The sequence below is a fragment of the Nerophis ophidion genome, linkage group LG10, assembly GCF_033978795.1.
Source record: "Nerophis ophidion isolate RoL-2023_Sa linkage group LG10, RoL_Noph_v1.0, whole genome shotgun sequence".
NCBI lineage: Eukaryota > Metazoa > Chordata > Actinopteri > Syngnathiformes > Syngnathidae > Nerophis > Nerophis ophidion.
This window is the reverse complement of record NC_084620.1, coordinates 28,120,880-28,133,379: the sequence shown is the minus strand read 5'-3', so window position 1 is coordinate 28,133,379 and position 12,500 is coordinate 28,120,880. Positions and strand designations below refer to the sequence as shown.

At 40.1% G+C, this 12,500-nt stretch overlaps 1 protein-coding gene across 2 annotated transcripts in view; it reads right to left on the bottom strand.

Annotated features, from left to right (window-relative positions):
- The window catches only part of large1 (LARGE xylosyl- and glucuronyltransferase 1), a 253,865-nt gene that overhangs the window by 84,992 nt on the left and 156,373 nt on the right, over positions 1–12,500 (bottom strand). For both annotated transcript variants that reach the window (XM_061913252.1, XM_061913251.1), the window contains exons 5-6: positions 10,658–10,781; positions 228–399 (exon numbers count right to left, since the gene is read on the bottom strand). In XM_061913252.1, the coding sequence (XP_061769236.1) occupies positions 228–399; positions 10,658–10,781 (296 nt within the window). The remainder of the gene's footprint in view (positions 1–227; positions 400–10,657; positions 10,782–12,500) is intronic.

Genomic DNA, 12,500 nt, shown 5'->3' with positions numbered 1-12,500 from the left:
ACAACCGGTGGCTGACTAAAAACTTTTTTGCCCCACTGTATATACATATATACATATACTGTACGTACTTTATACACATATACACATTTACACATTCATATACATTATGTATATAAAGATATATACATACATACATGTGTAATTTTGTTGTTTTTGTCTCCCTCTTGTCCCTACAATCTCCCCACTGTCAAATGACCAGAAAAAGATCACAACAAGTAAGTAGTTACCTTTAAACTTGTGGAAGACAGCCCAGAGCTCAGCGATGTCCGTGGCAAAAGTAATATCTGTGTCCAAAACGATGACTTTTTGTAGATCCGATGGGAGTGTCTTTGTGAGCACTAACTTCATCAGACCGTAGATTCCAGAGTAATGTTTGTTTGGGATCCATGACACCTCTGACTGAATGAGAGAACACAACAACCAATTGGTGTTTTAGCTTAGGTTCGAGGCTAAATAGGTGGCTTGAAAACAGAGCTCATTTAAAATAAGATCTGAATAGCAAAGACTTAATAATGTTATTCCATCTACAGTAAAAGATAACTTAAACATTAAGTATATTCGTCAACTTTAGCTTGCAGAATTGTTTTATTTTGTTGCCCAAAATGGATAAGTGGGTGTTCAAAACAAGGCGCTTGTTTGGCATTTCGCTTCCACAAAATGAATTCTTTCAGACAAGTGGGGAAAAACTGCCCTGAATACACATTTCAGTGTTTACTTTCACTGAGCATCATCATCTGTGGAGCTCAGTATAGCCTGTCGCTAGGATCGAGGCCACAATACACAGGCAGCAGTGCTTGCTCTCGTCTGTTGCTCTGAGGATGTTGTTTTCATAAAACAGCTTAAATCACACTATCATTACATCTATCACACATAAGGCCTTCATTCAGTTTGCCGCTGCAAGCCAATGTAGTCTCCAAAATACAATAACAAGTTATTTAGCAGGCGGGTATAGTGTAATCTGATATCGTAGCATTAAAGTAATGCTATGTAAAACACATACTTTTCTGTCCATCTAAATTAGTGCATGCATGAGTAATAATACATATTTATATACCCTACCACAGTGGTTCTCAACCTTTTTTCAGTGATGTACCCCCTGTGAATTTTTTTTAAATTCAAGTACCCCCTAATCAGAGCAAAGCATTTTTGGTTGGAAAAAAGAGATAAAGAAGTAAAATACAGCACTATGTCTTCAGTTTCTGATTTATTAAATTGTATAACAGTGCAAAACATTGCTCATTTGTAGTGGTCTTTCTTGAACTATTTGGAAAGAAAGATATAAAAATAACTAAAAACGTATTAAAAAATAAACAAGTGATTCAAATATAAATAAAGTTTTATTCACATAGAAGTAATCATCAACTTAAATTGCCCTCTTTGGGGATTGTAATAGAGATCTATCTGGATTCTGTTGTGTCACTCACACACTCTGTGCTTCCCACTACTGCGGGAGCACACAGAAGCTCCGCTGGAAGCACCAGACATGCACCCGCGCTCATCAAGCAGACCGCGCCCATTCTCCGCCGCAGCCGGCGGCAGTCCACGCCTGACACACCTGATGTTGATGAAAGACAGCAGTATAAAGACGGCCGACACTGACTCTTGGATGTGCCCTTTTGTTTCCCTGATCCAAATCCTTGACCTCGTTTTTGGACTTTGGACCCGTTCTCCTGCCTTTGACCCCCGCTTGGACTTTGGACTTCCTCTGGCTTGTTCCCCTCCGAATTTGGACGCTATTCATCCAACACACACCTCAACAACCCCTCACGGTATTCACATATGGTAATTCAACACATAGCCATTCATGCAGACACGTAGTTGCATACACACTCCATGTAATCATCAAGTCTTCAATAAACCTATTGAACTTGACATCCCGTTGCTGTGCCGTCTCCTTCCCCAGTAGAAAACATAACAGTACTAGACAGCAAGATCCATCTTTGTGCTTATTTCTCTGGACGCTTATCCTCTGCTGAGCGTAATTATGATGCTTGAATTCGGGAGTTACTTGCTGTCTAAGAGGCATTAAAAGAATAGAGACATTGGTTGGAAGGCTCTAAACACCGTATCCTTCTCCATATCCGATCAGCCAAGAGACTCAATGATCGACAGGCCCGTTGGTCTCAGTTTTTTGGCCGCTTCGATTATGTTCTATCTTTCAGACCAGGATCCCGCAATACAAAGGCTGATGCGTTCTCTCGCCAGTTCTCGGAAGAAACCACGGACAAGACCCCAGAAGAAACTATTCTTCCTCCCTCCAGGATTATCGGCATGGTCACTTGGAAAGCGGAGGATCTTGTCAAAGACTCCCTGAAAAAGAAACCGTGGCCAGGTGGCGGGCCTCCCAACAAACTTTGGTTTATTTGGTAGATTGGGAGGGTTATGGACCTGAGGATAGGTCTTGGGTTCCTAACTCGTATCTTGCTGACCCTGAACCCCTTAAGGAGTTCTATCGGGTCAACCCTGGAGCTCTTCGGGGGCCTCGCATAAGGGGAAGGGCACTGTTGTGTCACTCACACACTGTGCTTCTCACTGCTGCGGGAGCACACAGAAGCTTTGCTGGAAGCACCAGACACGCCCCCGCACGCATCAAGCAGACCGCGTCCACTCTCCGCCGCAGCCGGCGGAAGTCCACGCCTGACACACCTAACATTGATGAAAGACAGCAGTATAAAGATGGCCGACGCTGACTCTTCGATGTCGGAAAGTAAACTACTCCTCGTAAGCTGCGTGTCTCTAACTACCTCCTGATCTTGCTCTTTGCCTGTTTCCTTGTGCCCTTTTGTTTCCCTGATCCCTGTTTCTTCTGCTCTTCCCACAGTGTTCGTTCACCAACGCTGTTTCCCTCATGGCCCCATTTTGCCTTCCCGGATCCTCGACCTTGTTTTTGGACTTTGGACCCGTTCTCCTGCCTTTGACCCCCGCTTGGACTTTGGACTTCCTCTGGCTTGTTCCCCTCCGGATTTGGACACTATTCATCCAACAGGCACGTCAACAACCCCTCACGGTAATTCAACACATAGCCATTCATGCAGAGACATAGTAGCATACACACTCCACGTAATCATGAAGTCTTAAATAAACCTATTGAACTTGACATCCCTTTGCTGTGCCATCTCCTTCCCCAGTAGAAAACATAACAGATTCATGAGCTTAATTCTAAACATTTCTTCACAAAAAAAAAAATCTTTAACATCAATATTTATGGAAAATGTCCACAAAAAATCTAGCTGTCAACACTAAATATTGCATTGTTGCATTTCTTTTCACAGTTTATGAACTTATGTTCATATTTTGTTGAAGTCTTATTCAATAAATATATTTATAAAGGATTTTTGAATAGTTGCTATTTTTAGAATATTTAAAAAAAATCTCACGTACCCCTTGGCATACCTTCAAGTACCCCCAGGGGTACGCGTACCCCCATTTGAGAACCACTGCCCTACCATACACTTTATTATAGTTGTACATTTTTCATTCATATAATGCAACAGCATAAACATTATTTTTAGAATGTTCTGTACAAGACCAAAAGAGCAGATTCCTGCAATAAGATATCTTGAAAGCCTAACAGTGCAAACTTTGGTCCAACAAGCAACTATATAGTCATCCTTTGCCACATTGTGCATCAAATATTTTGCCCTCTTTTTTATTTAAAGATAAAAAAATAAAAATAGGCAATGTTCTCCATATTTTAATTCTTATATTCATTACAGTGCAGCATTTGGCTTATTATTTTGTTGCGGCAATCGATAAAGATATTAACCAAGTCTCCATTTCCCGGTTAAAGGAAAATACTGCAAGCAACCTGACGACTATTCTTGGCATTAATGTATCTTCACAGCGTCAATCCAGTTGAATAACTATTGGCAGAACAACTTTTTGATGCACTTAATCTTCAACTCCTGCCCCATTTATAACACATCTCACCATTGGTGAGCCAAAAGAAGAGACAAGTTTCCCCAGACTCGATGAGACTCGAAGTACCATGTAATGCTAACAAGACTGCTGTTATTTGTCAGAAGTTGTCTGGGCAATGTCAAGTGGAGATAAATCGGTTGAGTCATTTCATCTTCGACACAGACTACGTTTACACTGCAGGTCAAAGTGGCCCAGATTGGATTTTTTATTATTTTTTTTAAATCAGATTTTTTCCAGCAGGCTGTTTACACTTCAAATAAATGTGATTTTTATCAGACTCCAGCATAAACGTGCATGTGGCCTCGACGTCACTTGCATGCGCACTTGGATAAAGTGAAAACAAAGGAAGTTGACCAGGAGGATGTTGCTAATACAAAGAAATAAAATAAAAATCACAACACCTTAAACATGAGTGTGTTTTAACCTGAAAGTAAATTTAAGTAATATAATGTAAGAATTACCATTTAAAGTGTAATATATTTGGGAGGGTTCTAATCTTTTAATGGCTGCTAAGTAGAGGAGACAGACATCAGCGTGGATCTACGTGAGCTTTATTTTTCAACTCACATGTAATCACTGCAGACTTCAAGAGAGCCAACAAACAAATAAAATATCACTGACTGTGCAAGGTCTGCTGTTATTGGGATGCCGACTGCTAGGATGTTCATACATTCTAAAGAACGACTAATAATCCTCCTGAAGGGGGTTGAACCAAGCATCTTTTCATGTCGATCTTGCCATTTCCCGGGTCTAATTTGGCTGTCAAAGTGCACCAACTTGTCTAAATATGTCCTCATCCATCAACTATACAGGAATGCTTTATGATCTAGAATAAAGTTGACTAGCAAGGAAATGAGAAAGCAGCTTGTGATCACGGCGTTGCTATAAATAAGTTTGTCTGCGTTAGCATTTACCGTATTTCCTTGAATTAACGCCGGACATATAGTTTGCGCCTGCCTTGAATCAAACTCGCTTTGCAAAATAATTAGCGCGCGCTTAATATTACCGCCGGGTCAAACTCGTGACGTCACGGGTGACACTTTCCCTGTCATCATTTTCAAAATGGAGGAGGCTGATCTCAATACCGGTAATTTGAAATCACATAAAAGGGAAGAAGGGCTTCACTGTGGAAGAGGGGTTAGTGCGTCTGCCTCACAATACGAAGGTCCTGCAGTCCTGGGTTCAATCCCAGGCTCGGGATCTTTCTGTGTGGAGTTTGCATGTTCTCCCCGTGAATGCGTGGGTTCCCTCCGGGTACTCCGGCTTCCTCCCACTTCCAAAGACATGCACCTGGGGAAAGGTTGATTGGCAACACTAAATTGGCCCTAGTGTGTGAATGTGAGTGTGAATGTTGTCTGTCTATCTGTGTTGGCCCTGTGATGAGGTGGCGACTTGTCCAGGGTGTACACCGCCTTCCGCCCAATTGTAGCTGAGATAAGCGCCAGCGACCCCCGTGACTCCAAAAGGGATGGATGGATAAAGGGAAGAAGATTTAAGGTCCAAGCTATTGAATACCGGTGTGCTCAAAAGAATAGCAACAGCTATGTTTTATTAATATACCGTAGCTGCGTGTGTCCAATATGAGTCATTAAATGACTCCCGCTTCCTGGTGGTAGAGCGCGCTAGTGATCCTTCTTGCGACTACCCGGCTGCAGAAGAAATGACAATGAGTGACTTGATATGCGCTGGGACGGATATGACGCAGCGGGTGCACGATGGACCTTTTAGGATGTAACACTCCTATGCTGGCTATTTAAACAACCGGGCTGAAATAAAGCATGTTCCGGTCATAAATACCCAGTGTATTATTTATACAATAACACTTCATGGTGGCAGCGGTGCGATAAAGAGATCACCCACGGAGCAGAACGAGAGGGGGAGTTTTCCGAGGATAATTCTGTCGTCGCCCGTGAGGAGCCGACCTAACTGATAGCAGCGGTCTGCACGTCGGGAGTAACCCAAACGAGAGCACGTTATGGCTACACACCGACCGACCATGAACTAGACTAGCAAGAGTGAGCAGCGTGTGTTTATTAAAATAAAACAGTTTTCTAAACTGGAATTTCAATCGAAGCAGGAGGTAATAAAGGAAGATCTCCATCGAGACAGCGAGACTTTTAAAACTGAAGAAAGATAAGGAAGACTTCTATAAACAAGTTATCGATGCTTTTGATCAGAAGGAGCTGGCATGGACTTCATTTGTAAGTAAAGGTAAGACCATAATAAAGTTTTTTGTATTAAATGTGCTTTTCATGATGGTATCCTTACATTACACTCAAATGTTTACTGCATGCCTTTGGTAAGTGTCGGAGTGAGAAGAGGTTTTAAATTAATTAGCGCCCCGGCGGTAATTCAAGGAAATACGGTATACTAACAATATCACTAATACTTGGTTAATATTCCATCCATCCATCCATTTTCTACCGCTTATTCCCTTCGGGATCCAGGGGGCGCTGGAGCCTATCTCAGCTACAATCGAGCGCAAGGCGGGGTACACCCTGGACAAGTCGCCACCTCATTGCAAGGCCAATACAGACAGACAGACAACATTCACACTCACATATTCAATTAATGAAATGTAAATGGAGTACTGTTGGCTGTTTTGGGATTTTTATAATTGGGTTTTATGGGCGGAATAGAGGACCTCCCATTGGCTACGCTGTGAGCAGACTTTTATTTACGTTTATGTAAGAGTTAGAATGCATTAAAAATACATCCGTCATCATGTCACTCAAAATAATTGTGAACTTTAGGCAAAATTGAAAAAAAAGTGCAGTTCCCCTTTAAATGTGACATCTTCTCCTGGCTTGAATTAGGTGTCAAATGCTATCTATCGGAGCAATTTTTAGTAATTTACTAGTTAAAAATGTTAAATAATTGCAAACCAAAGTTCTAACGTGCCAGTAGTTATTGTGCCTATTTTATCTTTGAAAACCAAGATAATTTCCTTCCACTTTCAGTGATTGAACCTGAAAACCTTGAGAATATGTTTAATTTTCCTTCTATTTTGCTACATAATTCTCGTTATTCCAACAAAAGAGGTACCGGAACCGGGCTGCATAAAAATACTGTTTCATACTTGAGAACCATTCCCCCTTTGTTTTTGGATAATTTAAGGGTTGATAATGCCCCCCGCGACCCTGAAAGGGAATAAGCGGTAGAAAATGGATGGATGGATAATCTCACCCAGGGTTTCTTGCCACCCCTGAGACACCTGGAAATAAATTCATCCCAGGCTGTAAACTGAGTCTGTGGGACCTCTACTGGTCGTGCTTGGAATATGTACAGGAACCTTGGTAATATAAAATCTAATAGGTAGGTAAACCATTGTTGAATATTGTCTTTCACGTTTTGGATTACTTTGTTTTTTTACGATGTTCACTCGCAAATACAGTACCTTTTTGATTTCATGTCTCATCTGAAATCAAATCTTTGCTTGATTTCATCTAAAGCAACATAATTACACGTCAATAATTGTGACTTTGTAATATTTGATTTATAGCATGCATGACACAAAAACCTCCAAGATATTCATTGTTATTGGTATACAACCAATTAGATGTTCATAATGTCCTTAAAATTGTCCTATTATCAAAAAGCCTGGGCTAATGGTTCAATGTAAATAGCAAATAGTGTTGGGCTAAGACAGCAGCCTTGCCTTCCAAAGTGAAAAAAAAAAATGATTTTAATGGAAGTCAAAAAGATATCCAAAGGAATACTCTGGCACTACAGAAAAGTATGATTTCAATCAAACCAATTTTGTTGCTATTTTGTGACATACAGTGCATCCGGAAAGTATCCCCAGCGCTTTACTCACTCTACATGTTATGTTACAGTCTTATTCCAAAATGGAATAAATTCATTTTATTCCTCAATATTCCAAGGAGAATACCCCATCATGACAATGTGCATTTTTTTTTATCTTATTTTGCACATGTATTTAAAAAAAAAAACAACTACAAATATCACATGCACATAAGTATTCACAGCCTTTGCTCAATACTTTGTTGATGCACCTTTGGCAGCAATTACAGCCTCAAGTCTTTTTGAATACGATGCCACAAGCTTGGCACACCTATCATTGAGCAGTTTTGCTCATTCCTCTATGCAGGACCTTTCAAACTCCATCAGGTTGGATGAGAAGCTTTGGTTTTCATCCAGGATGTCTTTGTACATTGCTGCATTCTTCTTTCCCTCCCTCCATGATTCACTGTAGGGATTGTATTGGCCGGGTGATGAGTGGTGCCTGCTTTCCTCCAAACATGATGCCTGGCATTCATGCCAAAGAGTTCCAAGTTTTGTCTCCTCAGACCAGATCATTTTGTGTCTCATGGTCTGAGAGAGTCTTTCAGGTGCATTTTGGCAAACGTTTTACGAAGAAATGGCTTCTGTCTGGCCACGATTCAATACAGGCCTGATTGGTGGATTGCCGCAGAGATGGTTGTCCTTCTGGAAGGTTCTCCTCTCTCCACAGAAAAATGCTGTAGGTCTGACAGAGTGACAATCGGGTTCTTGGTCACCTCCCTGACAAGACTAAGAAGAATGCAGCAATGTACAGAGACATCTTGGATGAAAACCGACACTTCCCATCCAACCTGATGGAGCTTGAGAGGTGCTACAAAGAGGAATGGGAAAAACTGCACAAAGGTAGGTGTGTCAAGCTTGTGGCATCGTATTCAAAAATACTTGAGACTGTCAAAGATCCATCAATAAAGTATTGACCAAAGGCTTTAAAAATGTATGTACCGTATTTTTCGGACTATAAGTCGCAGTTTTTTTCGTAGTTTGGCCGGGGGTGAGACATATACTCCGGAGCGGCTTATGTGTGAAATTATTAACACATTACCGTAAAATATTAAATAATGTTATTTATCTCATTCGCGGAAGAGACTAATAAAATGTCAGCAATCGTCACACACACGTCAACAAATAAGAATTCCGCGGGGGAGGGTCATGGCAGAAGTGCACTGTGGGTCATGGGATGCTAACTGCTATATGCTACTGCCATAGCTATTAAAATAGATAATTTCAACAGAAAACGACAAGATGACGCGGCGCATACCTTTGGAGTTGGCAGAGTTGTTTAGAAGCGACATTGAGGAAGAAAATCGGATTTATCGATTAGGAGTGACAGATTGTTTGGTAAACGTATAGCATGTTCTATATGTTATAGTTATTTGAATGACTCTTACCATCATATGTTAAGTTAACATTCCAGGCACCTTCTCAGTTGGTTATTTATGCGTCATATAACGTACACTTGTTCAGCCTGTTGTTCACTATTCTTTATTTATCTTAAATTGCCTTTCAAATGTATATTCTTGGTGTTGGATTTTATCAAATACATTTCCCCCAAAAATGCGACTTATACACCAGTGCGACGTATAGATGTTTTTTTCCTTCTTTATTATGCATTTTCGGCCAGTGTGACGTATACTCCGGAGCGACTTATAATCCGAAAAATATGGTACATGTTTTTTTTAATTTAAAATAAAAAAATCAAAAAAACACATTGTAATTATGGAATGAGGTGGTAACATAACAAAATGTGGAAAAATCGAATGTGTGAATACTTTCCGGATGCACTGTATGCATTGCTGTGTCTTATATCCAATACTTACTGTACATCAGTATTATAGTTCAATAATTGTACAATTCCCACGATGTATTGACTTGTGTTCATGCACACATTTGACAGTGTACTGCTGTCCCAAACCGATTACCATTGTTGCGCACTTTGCAATATTTACCCACTTCTTCTTCTTCTCTTTATTAATGAGGAATTGCGAAGCACTCGGAGCATTTACTCACAGAGCCAAGATGGTGACTATGGAGAGTGGGAAGTGTCCATCGCTGCACACTCACCATGTTGGCCATTTGTGAGTGCAACATGCAGTTTCTGATGATATTTCTTGCATGACTCTTTATTATATGTGAAATTATAAGATCAACGTGGGATAATTAATAGTATTTTTAGTCACAAGGAACAAATGTCAGTTTTTAGACTCAAGAACAGTTTCAAATAGACTCAAGAACAGTATCTACCACCGGGCCATAACTGCACTAAACGCAGCTGGAATGTAAATAAAAAATAAAAATAAAAATAAAAAAACTCCCTCATGTGCAACATGAGGAAGCCACCGGTCAATCACGATCCGGGACTGTGCAATCAGCGTTTACACACCAACTGGACAATATTTAACATATTTACATATTTTATCCACAATAAAAAGCCTGCACAGCATAGGAGGTAGGAAATACCGACTCCCTCCTCCTCAGCACACTGGGAATCAGCACTACTCCTCTCTAGTCAGTTTCACTAGTCACTTTATACTTTATTGTCTCGTTTTTTTTTTTTTTTTTTACATTGCCTCTTAGAGTGGTCTTAGGCCACATTTTATATTGTGTATATTGTGCTGTTTCTGTATATTGTGTGGTTTCCCTTTTTTTTTTTTAAATGCAAAGCACCTCAGGGACGCAACCTAAATTTCGTTGGACCTGTACCTGTACATGCACAATGACAATAAAGATCATTCATTCATTCATTCATTCATTCATTTTTGGTGTATTGTTTCATACAAGGAACAGAAAAGACAATTACATTTATTTTACAATTACTAACCTGTAGAATGTTTTAGTTATAGTCATCCAACAAAAGTAAGCCAACAGGGAAATCAAAAATGTAATGGTACAAAATATCCTGAGGATCTCTTATGGAAGTATATGTGTGATTTACCTTCAGTTCATCTGCGTCATAGAAGTCGACCCGAACAGCAGGAACCATCCAGGTGTGGAACAGAGAGGACAGGATTTGCTGAGCTATGGAGTCTGTGATGAAATGGAAATGGAGGGGGTTCCGCCTGTGGACACATACACACGCTTAAGTACATTTTACGCCCTTTCACCAAAACTTCAAAGCATTCTACAACTTCAAATATGCTCGGATGGTAAATTAGAGTGCATTGTCACACCGGAGAAGAAAGCATATACACAATCCTACAAGCTACTTTGAAAAGTTTTTCTCCTGACACCAAAGGTAACAATCTGTCATTGGACTTATTAGACTCACAACATACACTTCTGTTAGCTGTCACAGCAATAGGTAACGGTGCTATTTAGGAATAGGGAAACTCGTGGAATGTCTTTTTGGAAGGCGATTTTTACTAACCTTGCTTTTACATATTTATAATACAGTCTAAGGCAATGCATTACAGGCAGTAACCGAGGAATAAATCCAACAAATTGTCACAATTATTGCAGCAAAACCAGCAGCAGCAATACACAATGCGGAATATGAAAAAAAAATGTGTTGCCATGTTGATGCTCTGCGTTCCAGGGTTCATGAATGCACCTCAATCGCAATGACTGTAATGGTGCGTATTGAGAAGTGTTGTGTTGTTGTGTTGAAAGTGAGGACTGCCGTTGGCCAGGTAGAGCCATTAATACAGTTTAAAACGAGGGTCAGACTCTGTGCGTCTGTCAGGATACTGTACTTCTTACAAGACCTAACTTGCACAATATCACCTTCAAGTACTTGTTGCAGGTGGTTGAGTCTGCATTAGTTTTGCACTGAAATCAGGCACCAAGAGCTACTTTTTTTTGGTAGGGTTATTGAATTTTGGTAAACATCCCAAGTCAAAATGAGGTTTCTAACAACTGAAAAATTACCCTGATTTTGAATTCTGATAAAAAACAGGTGTCTGCATCTCCCCAAAATTTTTTTAATATTTACACTGGTAATCCAATTTAAGATTCTCCAACTTAAGAGTGTTTTGAGACTAGAGCTTTCTCTCAGCTTATTGTTACGCTTTAAGTTGCATCCCCTCCATTAATTAGTGTAGTAAATGCAACAGTGAACCCTGCAAAAGCTGACCAAAACACCGGGCCTTACTCGCTAGCATTACCTTATAACGCAAGATGGACATGAATTTGTTTATCCAAGCACGGGAAAAAAAAGTGAGTGTGAAGAGCAGTGGTGAGAAGAAAAAAAGCTAATTATGCACATCTGTAGTCAAAAGTTTCTATACACTTGTAAAGAACATAATGTCATGGCTGTCTTGAGTTTATAATAATTTCTACAACTGTTATTTTTTTATGATAGAGTGATTGGAGCACATACTTGTTGGTCACAAAAAAACATTCATAAGGTTTGGTTCTTTTATGAATTTATTATGAGTCTACTGAACATGTGACCAAATCTGCAGGGTGAAAAGTATACATACAGCAATGTTAATATTTGCTTACATGTCCCTTGGCAAGTTTCACTGCAATAAGGTGCTTTTGGTAGCCATCCACAAGCTTCTGGCAAGCTTCTGGTTGAATTTTTGACCACTCCTCTTGACAAAATTGGTGCAGTTCAGCTAAATTTGTTGGTTTTCCGACATGGACTTGCTTCTTCAGCATTGTCCACACGTTTAAAACAGGACTTTGGGAAGGCCATTCTAAAACCTTCATTCTAGCCTGGTTTAGCTATTCCTTTACAACTTTTTGCATGTGTTTGGGATCATTGTCCTGTTAGAACATCCAACTCCACCCAAAACCAGCCTCTGGGCTGATGATTTTAGGTTGTCCTGAAGAAT